Source organism: Lagopus muta, chromosome 5, assembly GCF_023343835.1.
Source record: "Lagopus muta isolate bLagMut1 chromosome 5, bLagMut1 primary, whole genome shotgun sequence".
NCBI lineage: Eukaryota > Metazoa > Chordata > Aves > Galliformes > Phasianidae > Lagopus > Lagopus muta.
In genome coordinates this window covers 4,156,611-4,183,888 of record NC_064437.1, presented here as the reverse complement: position 1 = coordinate 4,183,888, position 27,278 = coordinate 4,156,611, and the positions used below count along the sequence as shown (strand labels likewise).

At 44.7% G+C, this 27,278-nt stretch overlaps 1 protein-coding gene across 3 annotated transcripts; it reads right to left on the bottom strand.

Annotated features, from left to right (window-relative positions):
* Positions 1 to 547: 547 nt before the first annotated feature.
* On the bottom strand, positions 548 to 22,204 carry FYB2 (FYN binding protein 2). Of its 3 annotated transcripts, none has more exons than XM_048944960.1 (20): positions 22,090 to 22,204; positions 18,756 to 19,425; positions 17,930 to 18,127; positions 16,574 to 16,607; positions 14,778 to 14,866; positions 14,019 to 14,047; positions 12,794 to 12,825; positions 11,839 to 11,914; positions 11,357 to 11,489; positions 9,381 to 9,498; positions 9,238 to 9,281; positions 8,881 to 8,944; positions 7,108 to 7,191; positions 6,652 to 6,680; positions 5,936 to 5,996; positions 5,316 to 5,408; positions 3,662 to 3,743; positions 2,959 to 3,115; positions 2,766 to 2,799; positions 548 to 2,320 (listed from the first exon to the last, which is right to left on the bottom strand). In XM_048944960.1, the coding sequence occupies exons 1-20, from the start codon at positions 22,120 to 22,122 to the stop codon at positions 2,311 to 2,313; spliced, it is 2,070 nt and encodes a 689-aa protein (XP_048800917.1). In that variant the 5' UTR covers positions 22,123 to 22,204; the 3' UTR covers positions 548 to 2,310. The 3 variants fall into 3 exon arrangements, with proteins under 3 accessions (XP_048800917.1, XP_048800918.1, XP_048800919.1); XM_048944961.1 differs by lacking the exon at positions 22,090 to 22,204 and adding an exon at positions 21,966 to 22,065; XM_048944962.1 differs by lacking the exon at positions 22,090 to 22,204 and adding an exon at positions 20,678 to 20,709.
* Positions 22,205 to 27,278: the final 5,074 nt, after the last annotated feature.

Genomic DNA, 27,278 nt, shown 5'->3' with positions numbered 1-27,278 from the left:
AGACAAAAGTACTCAATTCTTTCAACTAATGGAGCTGGACAAAAGGACAGGAAAGAGAGTTAAAATACATACAAGCGTAACAAAAGCAGCTTCTCTGAGCCAGAATACACATCCTGAGCCAGGCCCAAAGGTTTCTTCAGTTTTAGCATGCATCCAGTGGAGCTGATGGACCTGACTACATAGCACTGAAATATTTTAAAGATGTTTTGCAAAAATAATCCTTCATTATAGAAAAAAAAGAACTTGGAAGATGATTTAGGGCTTGTTCATGTATGCCTGTGATGCAAAGGGATGCAAATCCCATTAAAGCACAAAGCTGCAGCAAGCATTCCAGCATCATCCCTATCTGCACACTTCTCTAATCACAATTTTTTGCTACAACCAGCTTGATGAAATTCCAGTTCTCCCTTGGATTGAGCAAATTGGAAATGTTAGCATGGTGATTTTCATTTTGAGAAGGGATGTTGAGGAGCAGGGTTTACATTGCACACGCAAATTACTTTAAGTTTCGATTTGTTGAGGATAGATTAGCAAGGCTATTAAAAAAAAAAAAAAAAAAGGAAGACTTCAATTTCCTAAACAGCATCTTGACCTAAGTATATCCAATCTGTGGTTTAATCAAGGAAATCTAATCCAAATTGCTGACTGCAAAGCGTTTGGTATTGTCTTAAGTCAACCCATATCAAGTGATTTCTCTCCGTACGTGTGCTGGAATCCATCCATGAAGAAAAACAGCATGAGTGCATTGCAAGGCTTCCTTGTGACAAGCAAACTGCTGGCTGCAGCCAACACCAATGCAAATGTTTGTGCTTCACCACGAGGGAAGAGACTTGCAGCACATGCAGCATCATTTACAGAGGTAGCATTGGATGGGGAGATGAGGGCGAAAAAGCAATCAGGAGTTTTCCCAAGGGGATCAGCTCTAAACATGATCATGGAGGAGAGCCCCCCAGGGAGCTAACATCTACTTGGTTACTATCAGGACAGGGCCCTGGGAGGTTGGGGAAGAAGGACACACATCCCCAGCAGCTCCGTGGCCAAGCACACCCCTCAGCCCCCCAGCTCTCCATCTCCCCTGGAGAAATCTAAATATTTAGGCTGGCAAGTGTGCAAAGCTGTGCATGTTTGAAGGGGGTTGTTTTATTTCTTTTTTTTTTTTCTCTCTCAAGGATGGATGGAGGCCAATACACTTAATAGTAACCACATGGTAAAATAAATAAGAATGCCTGTATAGACTTGAAAGTAAATGTTAAATATTTGCTCTGTTTTCCTGATGCCTTCGATGCCAGCTTTGAAATGGCCATGCGGCAAACAGCGTTTTTATTTTGCCATGTTTTCTTAAGCCTGGAACATTTAATAATTTCTAATTAAGCCACCTACATTTTCAGGGTTATTTATGAGCGCACCGATAGGGGGCTGGGGAGGGGCTGCATAGCACAACTATGTTCATGTCCCTTTCTGCCAAAAGCCACGTAAAAACCTTACTGGAAAACAAACTCAGAGTTCACTTTATATTTTTTTTTTTTTTCCTTTCTTCTTTTGAAAAGGCATTCACTGGGTACGCCGAGGAGAAGCCATTGGCAGTTTATATTTCTCCTCCTACTTTTAGGAGCCTTTTTCTGAAAACAAGCACTCAGCATTCCGAACACAGGGACAACTGTTGGGTGCATACCTGCTGCTGTGCAGTGGGGAAGCCAGAAGGCAGCCTTCACACGGCCTGGATGCCTATGTTAGCTTGCAAAAATAAAGCACATTTCTACTGAAGGCTTTATTTACTTTTTAATTTCTTTCCCCCCTCCCCCTTTTTTTTTTTTTATTTTGGAAAGGAACTAGCCAACTTTTCCACTATTTTATGTACTTCATACATCAAGAATGTAATAAATACCTGTTGCCCCAATGCTTTCAAGATGAAAGGAAACTCAATGTTGTGTGATTGGAAACCATGTAATTCCAGCACTTAAAAAAGGACACTAAAAGATGGACATGGAGCAACTAAACTGCATAAGACCCCTCATGCAAATTTCGTAGCCATTCCAGAGGTAAACAGGGAGGTAGAAAGAGAGTAACCCTAGAAGTAACTGATGTTGAGAAAAATCAGAGAAAACGTTCAAAATAGGCCAAAAACAAAACAAAACAAAACAAAAAAAAAACAAAAAAAAAGAAAAAAAGAAAAAAAGAAAGTGTCTCTTGCATGCTTACCACAGAAAGTGTAAAAAATAAAGCTTTATTTACATAGGCATCAGCTCCCCACATTGACAAACATGGGCTCTCCCAGGCTCGAAACAGCACTTTGGGGATGCTCCGGGGCCGTCAGTACTGCCTGTCAGAAAAAGAAATTTCATACCAACAGGCACCTTGGCAATAAGAGGTTCGTTTGTAGCAATCAGCCATGGGCATGCAAAGAAATGCTGTTGTAGCAGCGAGCTTAGGGATGTGTTTTGGCAAGGCGATGCACAGGGAGTGGATCGTGTTTGCAGCAGATATGAATTAATATGGCATATCTGAAGGCCGTGAAAGATCTCCAAACTATATAGGTCATGACTGCAAATCCATGTGACTGTAATAACAGACTAAACCAAGAAATACGTATTTAACATTTAATACTGTCCACATCAGCGTTCCCCTGGCTTCGGAAGTTTAAATCACATTCCTCTATATCTCAAATATCCACATATAGAAGAAGAAGAAAATATCAGAGTCATCGAATGGTTTAGGTTGGAAGAGCCCTTAAAAAACGCATTGCAATAAATAAAATCCAAGTTTACCTGAAGTTCAAGTACTCCACTAGGACATACCCATCTGAGAAAAGGGGGAAAAACAGCAAATTAGTAAATTCCTGAGCAAATATAGCAGCAGTGGCTCAACACAAAGCACGTCATATTATTTACCAAGTCAATTTGCTCCTTAAAACCAGGTTGAACACTGACTACCTGTGCCAGAGAGCTCCTACAGACTTACATCTGCCCTCTGAATTGCGGCATATCACTGCGCTGCCCTCGGTGACATCGATCACATCCAGCTGTTCTCCAGCTGTGAGCGGGAGGTCAGCTCTCCTCATGCTGGGGATGGAGCATGCAGCGGTTGCTGTGTTGATGACTCGGATCTCCTTGTCATACTGTAGGCAGAGAACAAGGTCAGATGTAACTCCATACTGACATGCGATGTCTCTAAGGGCAGTGAAAGGGTGAAGTAGTGAGGCTTTGCTTGGGGCAAAAGAGGGGTCTGTTGTGATCGAACAAGGGGAAAATGGCTTCAAATGGAAAGAGGGCAGGTTTAGGATAGGATATAAGGAAGAGGTTTTTTAGAATAAGGCTAGTGAGGCACTGAAACACACTGCACAGAGAGGTGGTGCCTGCCCCATCACTGGAGACACTCAAGCCCAGGCTGTATGGGCTCTGAGCACCTGATGGAGCCAAGGGTGCCCCCTGTTTACTGTAGGGGAGTTGGGCTAGGTGGCCTCTAAGGGTCCTTTCCATCTCAAACCATTCTATGGTTCTATGAAAAGCCTGGCAACATCGCTGATGGAGATCCTTGATGAGGAGATGATGCAGCAGGCTAGTTGGATATCTCTGCCAGTGTAAATAAAGACAAATTTTCACCATGCTTCTCTTAATCCTTCATCCTCCTCTGGCACAGCAAGTGCGCAAAAACAGACACGTACCAGAAATGTTTCTCTAAATATCTTCTCTTCATTTTCCATCTTATTTTTTTCTGCATTGCTCTTCTTGAATTTAAAGATACTTCTGCACCAAGAGAGAGAAACACACACTTCTGAGCATTGTTTAAATAATCCCTGGTACTGGGAAACAGTGAGAAATGCAACCCGAAGCCTTGCTCCAGGCTTTTCTGCAATGAACGCTTATGAGAGCAAAGCACACCACTCATATCACTGTTTTTCATAAAGGGGTCAGTAAGTGACTCAAACGTGGTGGTGAGCATAACTTGAGCCATTTGGTATCAGCTTTTGGACCAAGCATGCTCCCTGTAAATGGCATGAGAACAAATAAACACTTCATCAAGGTTTCCAAATCAGTTGAGTTTTCATAGACAATTGAGTTTGCCCCCAACAATTCATCTTGTTCTGTTTTTATTTATACTCAGACACAAAGGGTCCCCAGGTAACCTTTATCGTGAGCCATTTATGAAGAGGGGTTCAAAAGTCCTGCCTATTTCTGTTGCTTTTTTAGCTCGTGGAGCAGGATATAACCAAAGCAGAATTTTATGTGGCACTGTAAAATTAAAATTGGCTCTTAAAACTATGTGAAGGGGAGCAAATGCCATGGAGATGGAGATGCCACTCTTTCTGATCTATACACAGATTTACAGCTGTGGCATTCATTTTAAAACTAAGATGGGAGGGAGAAAAAGCAACTTGCAGTAAATAAGACAGAGTTGGCTAACTTTCATGCTCTAAATTTTAAGAGGAAGAGGAAGCAAGAGATGAAATCAAGGATTTCTAAGCTGTTAAGAGATTTGCCATTGGCAGACTCAGGCTAGAGAACCTGTGCTCTGTAAGGAGCTGATGAAATCGCATCAGCTTCCTGGTGCTCTGTACAACCATACACACAGTCCTATGCTACACAACAAGCAGTGTTTCAGCAGCCCCACACAGGAACTCTGTGGTAAGAACCCAGAAAATATATCACTGACTTCTATGTGTTTGAAGTCCCAGGGACCGGGTCACAAAAAAAACCTCAGCTGCAGTGCATATTTATCTGATCTAAAAGGGAAATGAAATTGCCTGCTTCCTATGAGAGTCTTTGCAGCACCAGTAACAAAAAGTCTTGGTTTTGCTTGTTTTCAGGCCCAAATAGTACAACAAGAGGCAATGTGGTAATTCTGGCTGGGAACAATAAAATTGAAAAGAATTCAATACTTTAAATTAAGGGCAAGGGGACATGCAGACTGTAGGGGGGTCTTCTAAAACGAAGGGTCTTGCCAAAATGGCAACAGTTGATCGTGATTGAAGACTGAATATTTGATCAAGGGAAAAGTGGAAGGGGAATGGAACTGAGCACACCAACAAAGCAGCCCAATGCACAGCAATTACACCCTATTGTCTCAGCTAAGTGGGAAGAACAGGTACAGCTCCAGCATAAGACCCACAAGGCACCCCTCACTTGCATACAGCTCCAAGAGCTTATTCTGAATTCAGGATACTTCCTGAAGTTTCCTAAAAGGGCCTTGGAGCAGCAGCCAAATACTAAATGTTTGCTTAAGCAAAGGCATCCTGCTCCTGCAAATGGCTTCAGAGAAACGCAGCACGATTCAGTACAGCATTAAACATGGGAGAAACATATAACACCCATAAAGACCTTTCCACGTCGTCACTGCTCCTCCGTCGGTCCTTCACTTCTTTTGCCATCAGGAATTTTGGCATCCACGTTTTGCACTTGTCATCCTTCTCTCTGAGAGGAGGGAGGGAAAAGCACTGCACTAATTCAGGTTTTGCAAGCAGGACGCATCCCCTCCCCAAACTCAGGCTGTACAAAGCCATGATTTTTCCCTGCCTCCTCCCAGCTCCCACCCAGATGCAAACATGAGCTCGCTTTGTAGAGGCACACACTGCCTCCACCATCATCTGGCAGCCAGGCACGAGACATGCTGTTTCCATTAACAGCAATTTTTCTGACAAGGAGCTCGCCAGGACTTCGCTGATTATCAGCACTGGGAGCTGGGCTTTTCCTTCCTTAGAAAAACGATCCCAACTTTGCCGTGTGGCAGTGAGCATCTCACTCCTTTTCACATCTCTGGCACTATGTAATGTCAAAGAAGCATTTGGGGGGGATGTTTCTTGCCAAATTAAACACACAAGCAGAGTGCATCTGGACTGTCTCCAGAGGAGAGGGTCCTGACCTGCTCCTGACCCTCATAGCACTGTAGGGTCCCCAGAAAACTCATCTCCTTGACCAGTGCTGGTAGAAGCCCTCCTCACCTGGGGTCTTTTTGCTCGGTCTCAGCATCGTCGTACACCATGTCCTCCTGGGAGACATCTGCTGGCACCCAAAGGCAGCAGAAAATGTTATTGGGAAGGTAATTCTGGATCCAGCACTCAAAGCTATTTATTGCAGAAGAGAACTGAGGGTGCTGCAAGTCACTCAACTCAAGGGGGTAAAGGCAATGCAAAAGGAAGACCCCACAGCTCCAAAGACAGGCCACGACTCCAGCACAAGGCAGGGTGCTTGGGTTTTCAAAGCCCCAGCTGCACTATCCCAGAGTTCCCACCCCAGGGATGTGGGATGTTCACTCTATCGCCATCCCCAGGCTTGTGCATGGGACAGTTGGTATCCCCACCCCATTTACAGAAGGCATGATAGTCCCTTCAATGGGCAGTTACTGCCTGGAAAGCACTGAAACTTTGCAGAAAGCTGCTCTTGCTCAGCAAGGACTGCTTCCCATGTTGCCTCACAGGATATATTAAAATCTGAAGGACCTTTCAGAAAAGAAGAAAAAAAAAAAACAAAACACAACAAAACCACCAACAAAAACCACTCTTAATGGCAGTGCAATCCCCTATTAAGCCTTCAAATGAACACTGACACATTATTTTCAGAGAGGCACAATGCATAAAATCTTTTCCACTGTGCAATTCACCATTTCCCCCCCCCCCCACACACACATTCCCAAGTGCCAGACATGTATGCTGCTTACCTAAATTTGGCGCCGACATGGAAAACAACCTGAAGATAGAGGAAGAGGCTGTTAGAAACCAGCTTTCACATCAGCATTGCCCAGAATGCCATGAGTACTGACACACTGGTGGCACACCATGCTTGCTGCTAAAGCAATGCAGAACGCTTCTGGATGCACAGGGTCCCTGACACCAACAGTATTTGTCAAAAGAGAGACATGAGGATCTTAAGTTGTGAAGCTGTGCCAGGGGATGCTGCTGTCAGACCAGCTTCTGCAGGTTTCTGACATAAAGGAAGCCACATAGATGGACCATTGGCCACATCTGCCGAAACAAATCTCCATGAGTTGACAGAAGCAGTTTGAGTGTCGTTTCACAGGTAAAGCTATGCTCCTTATTCCTGCTCTCAAATTACTGCAGATACAATGGCTCAGATTTAGAGGGGGGAAAAGGCTGAGCAACCAAAGCCTGCTTACCTTAAGTTTTCCTTGAACCTGGTATTTTTCAGTTTCAATTTTTCTATCTTAAACAGCTTTCCAAATCTCTTTTGTTTTTCTGCTCTGTCCAAAATAGAAAAGATTTTTAATTAAAGAGGCTCTGAAGTATGTGAACTGCAACACTCATATCCCTTGAGAACTTGAAGCTCAGAACCTCCTCCAGCAATACATTTTAAGCCTAACAGCATAATGAGGATGAACAATGGCTCCAACGGGATGGATAAAGATGAAGGAAAAGGCGATCAATTATAATGTCCAAGATCAAATCTTTTGTTTGGCTTCAAATTTTTCAATGATAACAGGAGCTGAAATACAGAAGAGGTGAAGTCTGTTCCTGTCCTTTTCTGACCCAGATGTATTTGGAGTTAAAAAATTCACAATGAAAAGGAGAAAAAATTCCTGGCCAACCACAGCTCACATTAAAGGAGGACATCTAGAATGTTGTTCTATGTCCCTCCTCATCACATATTTCTTTCCTACACCCTTCATGCAGACATTCCACCGCATGCATTTCTCTCTCAAGCTTACGAGAGGTTGCAAATCTGTAGTGATTTTCAATGGAAAGAGAAACACAGAACCAAGATCCTCACATGGGGTCATTATCCACGCACAAGTACTATTAAAAACATTTTATATGTATGTAAAAATTTCATTAAGAGTGGTTTGGGGGGTTCAGATACTGAGTTCTGAACTCTGTGAACTTGGTCCCAGCCCCAGCTCTCTTGTAAAATTCCTTTGCAAGCTCCAGCAAGATGCATTGCTCCTCCATTTCCCCAAGAATTATCATCTGTGGAGAAGTGATGCTGTCACCTTTTAATAACTGCCCCATCACCTTCAGGGTTTCAAGTTTCCTATAGTTTCCCCCCCCCTTCTCTGGTGCACACTAGATTCAAATCCAGATGCACACCAGTACGAGTCCCACATTCATAGGGGAGAAGCAGATGTACAGAAACACCTTATTATTCCTCCCACGCTACTCCTTAGAACACAGCCACCAGATGCACTCACAGTAATTGTGTGCAGCATCAGCAGCCCATGTGCCATTCCCAGAGGCTGTCTCTATTTCGTTCAAAGGGACGCAGGAAATCTGCAAGGGTAGGGAACCTCACAGAGCAAATAAGTGAAAACACAACTAACTTCAAGTTTCACCTCTTAATCCACTAAGGAAACCCTGGCAACATATAAACCTGAGGCTGCTAAACTCATTGCTTTTATAACACACCTTCTGGAAGCAAATATCACAAGAAGCCCTGTAAAAAGGAGCAGGTTGCATGTAACATAGAACATACCAGCTGCGGGCATTAGCTCACAACCTGGGCTCCTTTCAGCTTTCCAATCGTCTGTGATCCAAAATATTTGTTGTCCCTTCTACAAGGACAATGCCTCTGTTTGTCTCTTGAGCATTTTGGCATGTGAGGAGATGCCATTTTTCAGTTACAGCTGAACAACCTTTTTGTGCAAGAGGAGGGTCAGATTGCCCTGCGTATTTCATGCAAGTAGGGCTCTAGAAGAGGAATTGGTTCACTGGATGGAGAGCGTTACAGGCTCTCATAGGAAGGCCTTGCTGCTTAGGGACATAAATTTGGTAACTGTTGTTTCCTAAATGTCAGCCAAAGGGAAAAGAGGGAGAGAAGAGAAATAAATCCACCCATACAGCAACTGCTTGCAGTTGCATTAGGAAAATAAGGCTTCCAGCCAGTACTTGGCATTCAAGATCAAGTTTGAAATTCAGGCTAGTAAACTGCAACTTACTTCTCTTTTGCTGGATTATCACTCCCAGTTTCAACATCTTCATATGTTTCCTCATAGTTGCTTCCTGAAATTTAAAACCAAGGCAGACCATTATCACAAGTCACACTTGGTAGCAATGAGGTGAGTTTTGCTGGGTAAAATGCATCCAGGCCTTTACATATTACCCATACAGAGGCTTCAAAGTTGCTCACATGAATTCCACACTAGATACAAACATTGCTCCCCACTGGTTTAAATGGGAATTCAAAGCTATCAGGCCAGGAGGAGACATCATGGATGTTGAAAGTTAGATGGAGGTATTCACGTCATCTCCCAGGCACCATCCAAATTAAAAGCAGCCCCGTGTGCTACACTTACTGCTGTCTGAAGCAGATGGACTTGAGGCATCTGAAGCATGGCTGCTTGAAGGCAAGAAAGAAGTATTACATGGGTATTTATGGCAGCACAATTTATAAAAGACATTTCATTTCAGCTTTAGTGAAGAGTTGATCCATACTCACAGTCTGTCTTGAAGTCCCTCAACATCATCATACACATCCTCTGGGGTCAGCAGGAGCTGATGATGGTTTGGTCTTGAGGTTGGTCTGTCTTCGGTTGGTTCAGGAGCACCATAGTACACTGCAGATGAGAAAGGACCTCTGCTTTAGGAGCTTTTCTGTGCAACTTCTCTCAGGTCATGGGCAGCTGTTAAGGTTGACAGGCGATGCCACAGTAAATGAGAGCTTTCAGGTATACTTTCCATTCTAGGAGCCCACAAAAGCCACTACTCAGGACTACTTTCAGAAGAACTTTAAAAGACTTCAGAGAAATTTAACATTTTAAAACTTGAAGATAAAAGTTTTGCAGTATATTAAAGAAATATAAAATATCCATTGGTATTCTCAGTTATGGCAGCTTTGAGAAGGTTGCTCCTCAGCTGAAAATATCCCAGGAGAGAATTAATGGATGTTTGCAGAAATTATTGTAGGAGAGCTTAGCATGGTTGGTAGCAATGCTGAGACAAATAATGGGCCAATCCATTGAGAATATACCTGTAGATATGCTGGGAAGGACAAGAGGAGGGAGAGTCTCCCAGAAAAGTCTTCCACCAGGAGATATTCCATGGAAACAAAGCATGAGAGCTGCAACTCATGAGGTTAGGTAAGATTTATTCCTCAAGGACTTTTTCAGTGGCAATAATAAATCTTTGACGTATTTAAATGAGTTAGAATAATGTAGAAATGCAGCCACAAACATAATAGCAGATACTGTTTCTAGATGAACACAAGGGCACACAGTAGGTCTCACCAGAAACGTGCAACACCACAGAATGCTCTAGTGAATCACAGAAATTTCTGCCAAACAAGCCACTAAGAGAGCAATTCTCCTTGAAGGTGAGAAGGATGAAGGGAGGGGAAACAAGTTCCCAGAGCCAGCTTCTGGTGGAGCAATAGCAGGAGGCCTACCATTAACACTTCTTAAAAACTGCCCATCAGAAACTGCTTCCAGCCATCCAAGGTCAACCAACCAGCAACATTGCTTACAGAAACAGACCCCAACCAAATTACTGTGAAGCAGTTTAAAATAAAAATGAAATAAATCCCCAGAACCACACCAATAACAACCACAGCCAATTTGCACCTTCTTCATCACACCTCTGCTCTGTCCACATTGCCCAGCATAGCAAACCTCTCTTTCACATTAACATCTTGCAGGGGCAGTCAAGTCTTAGCAGAATCACAGAAACACCAAGGTTGGAAAAGACCTGCAAGATCATCCAGTCCAACCATCCACCCATCACCAATAGTTCTCACTAAACCATATTCCTGAACACAACATCCAAACGTTCCTTGAACACCTCCAAGGTCAGTGACTCCACCACCTCCCTGGGCTGCCCATTCCACTGCCTGACCACTGCTGAATACAGCCCGTGCACTTCTACCTGAAGCTATGGAATAGCATTTACAATCATGGCTGGCTTGGACTGTGCAGCTCAGCATCTAGAGCTGTGCACCAACCTCAGAGCATCTCGACAGGGGAACACTGAGGTCAGATGCCATAACTGTAAAAGAAGACTCGCTGGAACAACAACCATACTCCATCCTAATGAGGGACAGGAGGAGACGCCAGGCTCTCCACGTGCTCACATGTGCTTCCACCACAAGCCTCAGCCAAATGCTCTTCTGAGACTCAATAAATTATGAGAAGCAGAGGAGGTGGATTTCAGCTCCCTTGGATAAGGGTAATCTGTTAGGAAAACAAACACCTCAATTTGAGTTATGCAGATGGTTAACCAACTTAGGAAGCTATTTGCAAAACCAAAATAAATGATTCAGACCAGAATACAAATGCACATGCAACCTTTTGCCCTGGTTTAACTAAATTGGTTCAAGAGTTGCATTCAATTTTAACATCTTTTCCCATATGGAAGAGACATTTGGGCAACAGATGGGACTGAACATTGAAGAAACACACGACAGCCAAACGAGATACTCACAGGGTTTTGCTCTGTCTTTTGCCAACCTTTGGGGGGTACTGGTCACATCCTGCCTCATATGCAACGCCTTCATCCCACCTCTGCCATCTTCCCTGGCTTGGTCACTGAGAATTATGTATTCATTTCCACCTGGCTGAGATCAGACATCTGATTCAGTTGATTGAGTATTCAGATACGGTTTTCTGATATATGTTAATACAACATACATATAAGCAAATAAGATATCCTTCTGTGGACTTAGAAGGGTTTCACACCCCCTTTCCACGAGGGATTTCCAATAGCCATATGTGACTCCTGGCAGCATTACATGCTATTTAGGCAGTTCTGGTTGAGTAATGGGCAAACAAAGTAAGAGATTAAAAAAAAACAAAACAATAAGTAGTTAAAGAATCAAATATTTCAATTGCTTCATCAACAAAAGAGGGTAAAAGGAGAAAATGAGAGGACATAATATGTTCTCAAGAATATGATAAATTGAATACCTTCTTCACTTCCTGTTTCTCTCTTTCAAGACTTGTTTTTCCTTCTTTCTCATCCTCTATTATAGCTCTTCTGGGACTGCAAATTTCAGAAATGGGAGAGATGTCAGAACAGAGACATTAAGTGAAGTCACTGCCACACAGATTGCTTAATGACCATGTCACAGTAGGCAGCTCATTCTCCCTTTAGTGATGTAAGTGCCCATAAACACCTTTGGTACCATCAGGGCAGATCCCAATCTTAGGTTTGGATTTGGCCACTGGTTATTCAGGGTAATAGCAATCACTCTTTTAAGAAGAGACAAGCTGAGATGACTGTTCTCTCATAGCACCAATGGACAAGCTAGATCCATGTGCCCACAGTGATACCTGGCTCTCAAGACTTGCTTCCTGCCGTGCTACATGTGATTTAGAGAACACATTAAGAGAACCAGAACGTGACATCTTTCTCCCCACAGCATCTTAATGATTCCCACTGAAATGGGAAAACCCCCTTTTATCCCATGCTTCTTCAAGTCCCACCAGCGATGCAGCCTCCAACCAGTGTCAATAATTAACACAAGGAGTCTGAAACAGGTCACTGGCAGGGTGACATTTGGTGTGGACCTTGCCTTACAGCTTCAGAGCTAGAACTGTGTTTCCCATTTTGAGAGCTCCATACCTCTCCCTTCCTAAAGTTCAGGTTTCAGTGTGAAAAGACAATATGATTTTTTTATTTTATTTTATTTTTTTTTTTTTGCCAGAGGAAAGAGACTCAGCTTCCTCCAGATACGTTTTAGAATGAAAACAAGCTAAGAAGTCTTGAGTGCTGACACCAAAGGACATGATAATTTATCCTTTTCCTGGTCACTAAATTGTATTGAAACTTCAATCTGTTTCCCAGGTGTTACAATATCCCAACTTCAACCTGGATTAGCTGTGGGTTAGAAGCAGTTTAGGAGAAAGAAAAGGAAATTACCTGGATTCACCAAAGAGAAAATTCTTCTGTTTCTAGAATAAAGAAGAAGAAAGTCTTCAGCCCCTGTGCTTTTTGTGGCAAGTCAAGCTTCTACATGGTACCTAAACTGTCATTTACTATTTAAAGAAATATTTCTTCAGAAAGCTCATAAAGCTTTTACATTTGGAACAGCCATCAGGCAAGGATGTTTCCTCTACTCTACAAGACAGAGGATATACATATTGACAAACTGCATGGAAATAGTGTAGTGGTGCAAGGGATGAGGCCGAAAGCAATTACAGGTTGGAGAGCTTACAGAAGAGGAGGGAGAGGTTTTTATTACTTGAAAATAAAGATTTTCCAACCTTCTGTAAAACAAGGCTACAGATGAGCCACAGAACCTCTCTGCAAATCATGCATAGATAAGTGAATTTGGAAGTCAGTGCTGCTTCCTAGACAAATTGATTGCTTTGCATGTCAGCATTTGAAAGTGGAGTTTGAGATTTTCCAAAGAGCAGTTTTTTCCCCTTTCAGCAGAACCAGAACCAACACCCAATCATCTTCCTGCATGAGGTGATGCTCTCTCAGCCCAGTTCCTCACTGTGAGCTGTGCAGCCACAAAGGGCTTCCCTGGAGACAATTCCTGCCCTGTGCAATGCATCATCCTGCAGGACACCTCCACTACCACTGGTTTTGTAACTAGGGTAACATGAGAAGAGTCAAGCTGCAGTTTGCAGTAAGCCATCCATGCAGCAGAGGACCAGAGTCCATATGGTTGTCCCCACAGACGTTGCCCTCACTTATGAGCCAAAGCTCAAAGTGCACTTCCATGATCAGGAAGCTCAACATTGCTTTTATGCCTTCACAGAGGGATTACCAGCACCAGCTCGCCTTTGGCAGGAGCTTCCAGAGCAAATTCAGTGGATTTTGCCCTCAAAATTTATGATCTTGATATCAGTGCTTGACAATTACTTGGTCTGCCACCAAGGTCCAGATGACTTTACCACTTCCTGACACGTTTGCAGAGGAAGTCAAGGGGACTGACGCTCTTCCCAGCTGTGTTTGGAAACCTCATTAATCTTCATGTCCCCTCTGCAATTTCTTATTTATTCTTTGAGAGTCTTCACAGACAGCACACATACAGAAACACTCAGCATAGAGGAAATACCAATAGCAAAAGTTTTGAGGAAGGTACATACAATATACTCAAGCCTAGAATGCCAAAACAGGCTGTGAAGAGACTCACCTTGTGTTCTTGAGGTTCTACCTTAGGTACTAAAAAAGATAATTGTGAACAGGTATTAGTTTTTAATTGACTGCACATCACGTTGCAAACCCCAGATTTATTCCATGCTCAGCATCCAGGCACAGATTCACAAGGTCCCTCCAGCCGTGGTCCCTGAGTTTGCTATTTAGCTTTGGCTTATGTTCAGAGGATTGCAAGCAACAATTTTGGCTGGCCACAGTTTTCATAGCCCTCGAGGCAAACCCAAAAGGGCTATGGTGAGTTTCCCCAGGGAGGCTGTTTTTCTGCCATTCTAATGGTAGATTAAAACAATGAACAGGGCAAAAGCTAACAACCTCCAAAAGCAGAAGATTTTTTAAAAAATGAAAGACAGAACAGTGGCAATCCTGATAGAGATTGTTATACTGGGAGAAAGTAGTGGTGGAGATGGAAGTGATCCTTATGGTAAAAATACCCATTCCCAAGAAAAAATGGAGGTCTGCTTCACTATCTTCTCTACTTTCTCTTCCCCATAGGCAATATCTTACTAATTCTCCTCATGGCAATTTTACCATACTAGAATCATCTCATAACCAAAATCCAAATTTATTTTTGATCAGTACCCCAGTCCCTCTGTCCACAAGCCAAGGGAGTCATTTTTTCTCACCCCAACCAACATTCAACTGCTTTTCCAAGCCGAAGCAGCTATGTTATTCCCCTTTTTAAGGCTGTGGCCCAGACAGCATGTAATTCTTTTAAAAGTCTTGTATTGCAGAGTACCTTCAATGACACACAAGGTTGTGGTGTCCTCAGACTGATTCAGGTACATCAAGGTTTTCTCGTAATTATGCTGCTCTTCACGTTGAGTGCTGAGAGGACAAGATAAAAGAGAGAACAGGGTTGGTGTTTCTTTTTTTTTTTTCCTGGCCCTTTCAGTAGTCTAAAAAAATTTATTCATCTTAAGGACGAGAACTTCAAGTGCTTTGATACTGAGCCCACAAAACAGCAAAGTGAAATCAGGAATTCCTCAGAGGGAAGGGAGACCTGCATCAATGCAAGGCTCAGCTGAGCCTCCCTGTGACCCTGCACTGCTTCTCCTTGATGAATACGGGGTGTAGTTATAGGGCTCAAAACACATCAGGGGACTTTGCATTGGGATTATGGTCTTCTGCCGACAGCGATCCCTCAGGTTGAAGGGGAAGAAAAAGCCCAAGGAAATCTGAGTGCCGCATCTTTCAAACCTCTTGCAGCTACTTCAAAATAAATAGCAACCCAGTTGTGTTGTTCAGCAGGATGTTTCTTGCTTAGGCAGGAAACAAAACAAATATCAGAGAGTAAATAAAAGATCCTTGTCCAAAGCCAATGACAGACTGCATGCCAGTATGGCATACACCACACAGGCTCAACATTGTCTCCCCAGCCCACGTCCCTTCAGTTTCCTTTTTTCCTCTTCCCTCTTGTGGCAATTCAAATTAGCACCATTCTAGAATGGGTGCAAAGATAAATACCCCAGCCCTGGGGCAGAATAGTTCCCCAGCAGCTTGGCTGAAGACCAGACCAATGTTTATAGGTACCCTGGCCCTCCACCAGACCCATAATACAGCTGGGCTGCATTGAGTGGGCTGGTGGGTCCCTGCCTGGCATTGCTGACAGCAGTGTTTATCCCCAAACGTGGGAAAGGAGCCTGGGACCAGCTGGCCCAGGAGGCAGCACCAGAGTCTCAGTGGGATTTTATTACAGGTGAGGCTCCCACTTCTGGGCTTCAGGGATGAGAATTGTTCCCATTATTTTGCTGCTATGCGATTAAACCACGTACCTGGTTAATATTTAACAAGTGACCTATTGTAAAGACCGTATCACAAGTACCCAAGCAAGATAGCTAATCTTGATGTAATGTATTACTGGGACAGCTTCCTTGTGGTGCATGACAGCTAGAGGGCTGGTTATTTTTTGACCAGATCTCCCTTGAGAAGCAAAGACTGAAAGTTAGTCACAACGTAGGTCAGGGCTGGTGGGGACATCCCCTGATTGAAGAGCACAACTTCATGTGCTGTTAGCCACAATAGCTCATTGCTTGGGAAACACAGAACGGCCTGGGTTGGAAAGGACATCAAGGACCATGAAGCTCCAACCCCCCCTCCCTCCCTATAGGCAGGGCCACCAACCTCCACATTTGAGACCAGGCTGCCCATGGCTCCATCCAACCTGGCCTTGAACACCTCCAGGGATGGGGCATCCACAACCTTTCTGGGTAGCCTGTTCCAGAACTTCACTACTCCCATAATAAAGAAGTTCCCTTTGACATCCAACCTAAATCTTCACTCCTTCAACTTAAAGCCATTTCCCCTTGTTCTGAAAACACCAAAGGTGTTTGAAGAATCTGGCACTTATTGCTCCGGTTCAGCCACTCCGTTTCTCATTTTCACGGTATATTCATGCATTCGATGGGAACATGAATACCTCCCTATGAACCAGAGATTCTTTTGGGACAGAACCAGGAGCACCCTATGATAAGTCAGAGCCATAATGCAAACTGCAGCAGCACCAGGGGGTGGGGATGCTCACCATACACTCACCTTTCGGGAATCAGGTAATCCTCTTCCTCAGCAGCTGCACACAAACACAAGGAGGATTAGTGCTCGGAGGCAACACTGCTCTCGTGCAGAAACAGAGAGGCCTTTCCTCGAGGCAGCACACAGGGACAGGCATGAAATGGGATTGCCAGGGGATGTGGCTGTGCTAATGGCATTATTTCACGTTTCCAGGCAACAACTTCAGGTCTTCCAGAGATCAATAACTGAGCAATATCAATAGGGCATGCAAATGATGGCACTGAAATAACTACTTTCCTCCGTGCTGTTTACACATTTAGAAAAGGTAGGTACATTAGAAAAGAGTTGCAGTGAGAACCTCTTTCTTTTCCTTTAATTTTTACTAAGCTCAGCACAGATCAGTGAGCACAGCCACAGGAAAGCCAGTGACGTTTTAGCTGAGCCCATCATAGAAACACAGCTCCCTTTGAATTCACCAGATTTGTGCCTGAAGATCTGGCTATGATTAAGCCTCTATCTATAAAGAAACAGCACTCAGTTGCTTAATAAGCAGGCCAAAATATTCCATTACCCTACATCAATAGGGTTTTATTATGGGAAACTGAAACTTCGCATCACTTGTTGTTAGAACACTTAATGATGTTGCCCTCAGTTGTATTTAAAAACACAAGCAGGGGATTAGCAGACCGGTTTCTACTGATTTTATTGTGCCTTCCCACAGCTGTGTGCAGGTATTTTGCACTGAGATGGGGTGATAAGATCAGTGTGCTGCAGTGTGACAGCTAGCTACAAGGTGTTCACAGCACGTTGGAGTTGCAGCTGGGGGAGAGCTGCATGGAGTGAGCCAGCCAGCACAGAACACTAGATCCTTTCCCCAAATCAGGGGCAAAAACCCGTTTCATTGCAACTGATGGGCTCCCTTTCATGTCTGAGGAAGATATGAGAAATGAATAACAGCCTCATATTTCCACTTGCCTAATAGACATCAATAAACCACATATTTTAATTTATTTTCCACCGCTGAGCTGAAAATAATAAAAAAAGACCTTATGGCTCCCTACAAGTCCCTGAAAGGAAGTTGTAGCAAGGTGGAGATCAGCTTCTGCTTTCAGGTAACAGCAATAGGATGACTGGAAATAGCCTCAAGCTGCATCAGAGGAGGTTCAGGTTGCATAATAGGAAAAAATTTCTTCTCTAAAGAGCAGTGATGCATGGGCGTTGGTTGCCTAAGGAGTGGCAAGGTCACCATCCCTGGAAGTGTTCAAGAACTGTGGGGATGTGGCACTGGGGGACAGAGTGGACATGGTGAGGTGGGTTAGGTTTAGTCTTGGTGATCTGAGAGGTCTTCTCCAACCTCTGTGATTCTATGTTATCTCTTACTTGTTTCATTTTGTCTGTGAACTGAAGGTAGCATGCTTCGGAAAGAGCTGAGATCAACCTTCGGGGGTCTCAAGGGCTTCCGAGGAGCAGGACCCAGGGATGCAGCTGAAGGAAGAGGTCTTATCTTGGGTAGTTTGCTGCCTGGGCTGTCCAGCTGCGTCCCTGTTCCCAGCTGACTGTGGGGAGGCTTTGACTCTGCTCCAGAGAAAAAACACAGGCAGTAATTACCCCTCCTTGCAGTGCTGCTAGCTGTTGCATAAACGCCTCTCACCATCACTGCTTCATCCCAAGGTCACACTCACATTACACAACAGGGCTCCTACCATTCTACTGCAGTGTAAGAGCAAAGATAAATGGCCACTTCTGCAGATTTTTACAGATTCAACCTGGAGAATTGGTGAAGTCACCATCTGTGGAGGTGTTCAAGAGCCGTGGAGATGCAGCAGTGAGGGACGAGGTCAATGGGCACGGTGGGGACAGGTTGGGCCTTGTGCTTAGAGTTCTTCTCCAACCTTAACAACTCTATGATTGTACAGATGCTCCCTTTTCTCAGCCTTTATTCTACTCTCAGAATTTGAACAATTTCTTAGTGCAAGGTTTTGAAAAAAAACAAAAACAGGAGAGTCCAGGAACCCTCCCTTATCTCTGGGACCTCAGAGAAGAACAGGAGCATTTCCATGGGCTAGTTCAGCATGTGCTTTGAGGGTTCCAACTTCTACTAGCCTTCAGTTCCACCTGTTGAGTTTCTGACCACCTGTACATGCTTATATCTGTCTGTATATATATACACACACATATAATATATAAAAATTATAGCTAAATTTACCTTTCTGGCATTGAGGTTGCAATGTAGTTTCCACAGAGCTCCCAGCAGCTTTCCCATCTCCCTGGGCTGCCTGGGCAGCAGCCAGCCCCTGGGCAGGTGGGGCTGGTGTAGGATAGCTGCTAACTGGAGGCACCTTGCTGCCGTTTGATGTGGCAGGAGCACGCAGCACCCTCTGCCCTGGTCTGGGCTGCACGTAGAGGTTCATTGGCCGCAAGGCTGGCAGTTCAGTACTTGCTTTCTCACCACCAGATAAAGTGTTCTGCCACATCCGTAGTGCATGGTGGAAAGAGTTCAGGAGCGGAGCATCCTCAGGGCCAGCTTGGACTGATGCTTGCTGCTCGGTGCAATAGGACACTGGATACTTTGGAGAACTGCTTTTGGGAGAGCTCAGCCCTTTCACCGAGATGTTTCCTTTGTGCTCTTCATTGTGCTCCTTTGGATCTGCGTGGCCCATCTTGGCCCTCTGGGCAATGGCAGAGGGCTGGGATGCAGGACAGGGAGGTTCACTGTGGGGTCTGGGTACCAGCACATCTGCCTTACTGTTGGGCATGCCATCACCTCTGGACTCCAACCTGGGGCAGGGCTTCTGGCAGGGCTGCACTGGCTTGGTGGCAAGGCTGGAGTCGTGCTGAAATTTGGCTCGGAGGGCTCTGAAATCAGTCACACCTTCCTGGGCAAGGAAAGACAGGAAAGCACAAAGCAGACACTTATAGAGTAGCAACAGGCAACTTGTGCGATTGTTTCAGAGAAGAAGAGGCTACGTATTCTGCTCACAGTGATGAGCATGGGGTAAGGCACTCAATTCTTCTCTCAAACAGTCACCAATTCCACAGCCATATATGATTTTGAAATAAGGTAACTAACCAACGACACTACCTTTTGAAATGGCCTGTAACGGGCATTTTCTCCCACCCTTCTTCCCAAACATAGAACCATTGATGCTGGAAAAGACCCCCAAAATCCCCAAACCCAACCCACACCACCATGCCCATTGACTGTCTCTCAGTGCCACATCCCCATGTTTCTTGAATACCCCCAGTGATGGTGACCCCACCACCACTCTGGGCAGCCTGTGCTCTTTTAGAGAATACATTTTTCCCATGATTCAACCTGAACCACTTCTCATGCAACTTGAGGCCATCACCACTCTTCCTATCACTGTTACCTAGGAGCAAAGGCAGACCCCCACCTCTCTACAACCTCCTTTCAGCTGTCCCATTCTACAGGAAGGAGTCCGTGGGTTTTGCCTGCAATTCTGTGGCTTAAACTCAGCCACAAACTGAACTAAGGAGAAAATATGAAGAACAATTTATGAGCTACTTAAGCCCTTGAACTGCTCTATAACTTTATATGCCATGATTACATTAGGTGCACTACTCCAGCAGCTCAGTTCAGCACGGAGGACTGCAGGGCTTCGTGAGGGCCTGTCCAATGAGGAAATTGGAAAAAATTATCTAGGACAGAACTTCGTTATTCTGAAAAAAGCCCCAGCCTTAAGTGTTAAGGCAGAACAGATGAATAGAATACTGAGATTTTATTGCATTTAATTGCGCGATTTATTAAACACTGACAATTTCTCTTGAATGACCCCTTTCACTAACTTTATTACTTTCACAGGGCAGTGCATGATGTAAAGAGCCAGCCCTTGGGGGGGGGGGGAGGAAGGGAGCGGGCTGAATTGCTCCAATTATATTTCATATTAGCGGTCAGCAACGCGATGCCGCGTGAGCTGCTCAGACATAACACAGCAGCGAGCCCAAGGGGAATGGGAGCTTTCAGAGGCTCAGGGAGGATGAAGAGGGTTTAAAACAAACCACACGTGCAACTCCAGACAGGAAATAAAGCGGCGTGTTGCCCTAATGCAATAGCACCGAGCTTCTGCACGTGCTCGAGCCACAGTTGAAGAGTTCAGCGTTGTTTACCTCCCCTCACCAGTTTTCTTTTGTTCCTGTAACATGTAGTTCCACACTCGTGCCCTTGGAGACAGAGAAAACAGAAAGGAAAAAGTACCCACGTGCCTGTGCCCAGCACTGTGAGCAACAGAACTTGTAAAATGGGATTTTTGGCCAGGCACTCATTGCAACAAGGTTCCCCTTCCTCTATCAATTTGTTATTCCTCTTTCCTCCACGTAGCAGCTAGTTTAAGGGAGAGCTATCACTTCTTGATGCATCCTACAGCATTCCTATGGGTGCCCCATCCCTGAAGGTGCCCAGAGCCAGGCTGGATGACACCACGGGCAGCCTAATCTGATGTGACAACCAAGCCACAGCAGGGTGGTTGGGGCTGGATGACCTCTGAGATCCCTTCCAACCCAAGCCATTCCATGATCCTACAATCCCCAATTTCTGCACATAGCTGAGGTGCAGTGAGTTTTCTAGGTCTCTGCAGAGTGCTTTCCAGCCCTGGGAGGAGTTGTACAGTTTGGATGAGAGAAGTGGGCAAAGCGAGGAGAATCTGATAATAAATTAGAGGGCTCACAGTATGCATTACTGCTACATCTGGCCAAATAATTCACCAGGAATAATAACACACTTGGCAAAGGAGCATGCAAGTTGAGAGAGGGAGAGAACAAAAAGGAAACAAACTTTTCCTGGCCGGAAAGCACTGAGCATTACAGAGTCAGGGAACAGCTAAACTTTCCATATTTTCTCCCTATAAATAAAACAATCTTCTAGCATTAATATCATTCTAGGAAGCAGAATAAAGCCCAGCTTAGGGTTTCAATAAGGACATTTTTCTGAAGGAGCAGAAGTTGAAGCTCTGCGCTGACACAAGGACTGACCAAAAGAGCTCTGGGCTTTCTCCTTTCATAAAAACAACGGACCCAGGGAAAGGGACCCTGTGAGATGTGGGGCAGCAAAGAGGAAGGCTACTTGCCCCCCATGCTACCTTCATCCCCCCTGTCTCCATCACTAGGGGTGCTCCCATGAATCAGTGTATAACCAGCACTGCCTTCTGCCCACACACCTGGAGCCATGCCCACGCTGCAGGCACTGACTGTTCATTAACTCCCTGGCTTCCAAACAATTGCAAAAATTATAACCTACCTCTACATTCCAATACACTAAGATGAAGCAACTGTAGCTCATCTCAGAGCACAACTGGAAAACTAAAAGCAGCACCAGGAGCCCCTCGGCACCCTGCTTTGGGGAAGGAAAACATCCCTGCGCGGTCTCACAGAGAGCAGACACAGCATTGGGAACACCCACCTAATCTGATGACGGAGGCACAAGCCGGAACTCTACATATTAATGGTGGGAAACAGAGCAGCAAGCTCTCCTTGTGGCTCACCCACTGCTGTGGAAGTGGCAAAGGGAGCAACTCTATACTCACCACATCCATGGCCCCACCGCCCAGCATCGGCATCACCCATTCGCCACCCTTCTGCTGCCCAGTGAGCCTGAACACACACACCTGGACCTCGACTCTGCCCCCAGTGTGGGAAGAGCCTCACCTGGGCTGGGCTATTGCTCAGCCCTTCCCACTCATCTTATCAGCCCTCCAGCTGAGCGAGACTTTGCATTCTGCAAACAGTGGGTTGGGCAGTTTGAAGTCCAGCTTTCAGTTTCACCTTTGTCTCCAGCGCTGGAAAGGAACAGCCAGCAGGATCGCATGCAGCTCTCGACTTCATCTCTTGAGAACTGACCAAATACAGAATCATAGAATGGTTTGAGGTGGAAGGGACTCTTAAAGGCCACCTGGTCCCATGCCCCTGCACTGAACAGGGACACCCACAGCTCCATCAAGTGTCAGAGCCCCATCCAGCCTGACCTTGGGTTTCTCCCATCACCTCTCTGCACAACCTGTGCCAGTGCCTCACTGCCCTTTTTTTGCTGAGAAGTGGGGAAAAATAAATAAATATAAATATAAATATAATAAATACTTGGTCATTGGAGACATGACTCAAAGAGTCTTGCTTACCCCACATGAAAAACTCTGCTGCTGCATGGTAGTCTCAGGAAGAAAGAGGGATCCCACAGAGCAGTGTGCTGGCAGGGAAGTCCCCCTGGCCCAACTTGATGTCACAGAGTGCTTAGAATGAATGGTGACTTTGTGCACAGCAAGCTGGGGAGGATTTATGAGCTGCCCAATGGGGGCCCTAAATTAAAGCAGTGCTAGGGAATGAGGAGGTTGTGACTTCAGAGCCAGTGTCTTGGGGAAAAGGACAGGGCTTGCATAGAGAAACCAGGCAGAGACATCTGGAGACAGCAAAACAGGACTAATTCCTGCTGGGATACCAGAAGAAATGCAATGAATCCGTTGGATAGCCCTTCCTCTCCTGCCACATCTCTTCCTGCAGCCAAACACTGCCTAATTGGAGCATCTTCCCAGGACAAGAAACATAAAGTCATATTTTTTAAAATTAGAATTTTATGGTTTGGATTTCTGTTTTGCAGTAAATCAATTAGCATCTTTGACAACAGTCCATAGAACGAGAGCTCAGCAGTCAACAAATAAATGCATTTCTCCTTCTTTCTTTTCCTTTGTGACCAATAGAACTCACTATATGTTATATGTGCATTATACAGGTCTGCGCTAATCCCTTTTTTTTTTTTTACTTTTTGATTTCACAAGGATATTTCGGTTCTGATTTAGTCTTATTCTGTGCCCGGGAAGCCTTCCCCACACATCTCAGCCCTGCTGCCAGGAGCAGCTATCGCAGGGCTCCAGCAGAGGGGGAGAGAGGACCGCTGGTGCCTCCATCACAGCCATCAATGAGAAACCGAAGAAAATACAGTATTATCAATCCCTGTGTTCACTTTCTTTTCTGGGACAGGATGAAATGCAGCTCCGGTGAGGCCAACATATGTGCCTGTGGGGTTAATTCTCAAGTTCTGTGTCAAGCTCACCTATAACAGTCAAGAAAGTGAATTTAAATGTATTCTCGTGTTCCAGGGTTTTTATCCACCCAAGTTACACAGTTGTCTCCAATCCCACAAACACTTCAGTGCATGCTTCTTTTTAAGTGCTGTAAGTCAAAGACTTGTCCCTGTGTTTAAGGCCTCTCGTGCTGGCTGCTCCAGACCCACTGAAAGCCACGAGTGCTGGCAATGGGGCTACGATGGCCATCTGGTCCTTAAAAGGACCATTCCTACACATCTCACAGCCATTGGGTCAGTAACTGGGATGCCTGTTCCACCAGCACACAGTGACACAGAGCACTGGTGGCCTCTCTCAAAGCACTGCCTCACCACCAGTCCAAAGTCAGCGTGAAATGGCAGGGCTTGCAAGGGCAGAGCTCCAATCCCAGGGCCCAATCTCTTGATCTCACCTTACTGAACATCTCTGTAACCTCTGCACCTTGCAACAATCTCTGTATTAAAAACAAACAAAAACAAACAAAATGACCTTGACTTCAAAAGCTGCTTCACACTCATGCCTAGGGAACCATGAAAGCAAACAGCACGTGGCAGATGAAAGCCACATCTCCTAAAGCATGACAGTAGGGAACTGAGTACAGTATCGTGGGCACAGTGTGCAGAAAAGGACAGAATCATAGAACTGAGTTGCAAGGACCCTTAAAGGCCATATAGTTCAACTGCCCTGCACTGAACAGGGACACCCACAGCTCCATCAGTTGCTCAGAGCCCATCCAGCCTGAACAACTGGGTGTCTCCAGGGATGGGGCACCCACCACAATATAGAGCAGGACTCTATCATTAGATGGTCACCAACCCTATTTGAACTTACAGTATTGCATGAATAATGTCCTACAAAAAATAGAATATTGGCATAGAAAAGGTTAATGCTTCTGAGTATCTGTCTCCCACTCAGCAGATCTGAGTGGGCACCTTCCCAATGAGAATATTCTGTGATTGTATGGATATACTAAAACTAAAATGTTGCGTATTAGAAGGCTAAATCACTGAACAACAAAATTCTTGTAACATAACTGCCTCAGAGCCAGACTCATGCAAACAGACACACCACCAGAAGCGCTGTTCAGATGCTGTTTAGCAGATCAATGCATTTTGCAGGCAGAAATTAACTCCCCTTGCTGCAGTTAATACACTGAAGTGGATCAAAGTCCTGTGTTGCATTTGGCAAGAAAATGATGCGTTCCTGCATCCTGGCTGTGGGATGTGTGGCAGCATGTCCAGCTACATACTGAGCTCATGTGACCCTGATTTTCCTTGCATGAGGATTTTAAGTGAGGAGTTGCTTGTCTTCTGATGAGATGTTGGTAGCGGAGTCCTTCTGCAGCAACAGGAATGGCCATGAAGTGCCTGATGCCATGCTCACCCTGCCTTTGATTCCCCTTGCAGTGCTGCAGGTCCCAGCCTGCTGCCAGCCCCCATTTCCCATCCTTCAGAATATGATGGAGCAGCTATCAGCAGCACCTCCAGCACTGCAAGCCAGAGATTTCGAGTGTTAATCCAGGCACAGAGACAGGAATCCAACATGCATTATAGACAAGCTGAATTCATAATGTTATAAATGGAACTATAATTTATATATATATATATATACAGTTTTTAGAACACAACACCTTTGAGAATGGTTCTTTAATTCCACCTCTAATGTGGACTGCATCGTTTGCAGCTCAAATCTCTCCAGTGCCTCCCCTCCAACGACCTCACTCACCAGTGAGGAATTGTTGCTGTGCCTGCTTGCACAAAGCAGCCTGGCATTTTATCTGGGAGACAGTCCACAAATAACTTTGTGTATATATATATATATATATATATATGGCCTATTTCTGGTGCCAGTATCAGAAAAGATATAATGCTCCAACAGCCCTGCTGGGTGCTGGGGAGGAGTTTGATAGTACAAGTCAGCCCACTGTATTGAAGGATGGCAGAAATTTGGAAGGAAGACAGATCGGACCAATGCCAGGATGGATAATGATGCACAGAGTGGACAGTGGGGTCCAACCCCACCTGACCTTTGTAAGCACTGCTAAAACCTTGCCCTGTCCTGCTGTCCAAGTGACACAAAAGCATGCAATGTAGAACAAGGAGACAATAGTGGGGCACACCTCAGCCAGTTGTAATCCTTTGCCTTTCTCCCAGCAAAAGCAATTTAGGTTTGATATAAAGACTAAAACTTTACTCGAGTTCTTCTTGTGTAGGCAGAGAAAGGACAAAGAATTTCTGAACTCATCAGAAGCACATTAGCAGGTAAGGATTACATTAACATACTCTTGAAGGTCACAAAAAGGCAGTTCTCATTTCAGTTGACTACACAGTTTACCCATGTGCTACATTTCTTCTTGTTTAGTGAAGACAAGCCCCAGGACCATTCTGAGCTCTAATTATATTAAAATAACACGGTAAGAGGTCCTTTTATTTTGATGATTTACAATGCCAGCTATTGAAATGTGCTTTGCAATTAATTTGGGAAATACACAGAGTGACACTTCTCTCCCAGTCTTCTGTGGGCAGAAGACAATTCGCTGTCTGCTTAATAGCTATAATAGCTCAAGACCAGATTCTCCTACAATAATTACACTTTCTCTCAAATTTATTGAAGTTAAAGCTTGCAATCATCTGCTGGGAACACTTCATTTATGCATGAAGTACCTCAGCCTACTTTAGCAAAAGAAAAGCAGGGAGATATGGGTGCTTGTTCAAATACTAAAGCCTCCACGGAAAACTTTAATTTTTATTAATATCTAATAATGTTACAGATTTCTCGTGCATTTTTTGTGCCTGCCTAGTAGTCCTCAGAGGATAATTTTAAAAGCTATGTGCAACCTTGAGGCAACAGGTATGGGGCAACTTGGGCTGCAGCATGACCAAGAGGCCTTCCAATGGCTCTTTTTAATTTCTTCTGACACATAAAAGCCAAATATTCTTATCTTATGACAGTGGGAGAGGATCTTATCTTATGGGAGAGGATATATTTCAGATTTAGGGAACATCTCTCTTGTCCCAAATCACTTTAAAAAAAGTTTAGTCTCTTCTGCTGCAGTGCCTGTATAAGAACATCCAAAAGCTGTTCTGATCCAGGTGGATAGTGACAGGACAAGGGGGAATGGTTTTAAACTGAGACAGGGGAGGTTTAGGTTGGATATTAGGAGGATGTTTTTCACCTAGAGGGTGGCAAGGCACTGGAACAGGTTGCCCAAGGAGGCTGTGGATGCCCCATTCCTGGAGGCATTCAAGGCCAGGCTGGATGTGGCTCTGGGCAGCCTGGTCTGCTGGTTGGTGACCCTGCACATAGGAGGGGGGATTTAAACTGAGAAGAATCTTTATGCTCCTTCTTAACCCAGGCCATTCTATGATTCTATGATAACTCCCCATCAGCTTTGGACATGAGATGATACATTATGGGGATGACAATAGGCAAAAGCTCTATAGACAATGGTGTATTCAAATATATATGCTACTGATAACATAATTCTGAATTAACCTTCAATTCCCCATGCTGGAAAACCTCTCCCTGGGCAGAGTAGATGAACCAAACCTGGAAATGAGTTTCCTCCTTCAAGTGAACTGAAGGGCATGGGCTTAACAGCAAACACTGCTGCCCCAGTAGGGCTTCGCTGGCTGTCATGTGGAAACAGTCAGACAGTTCTC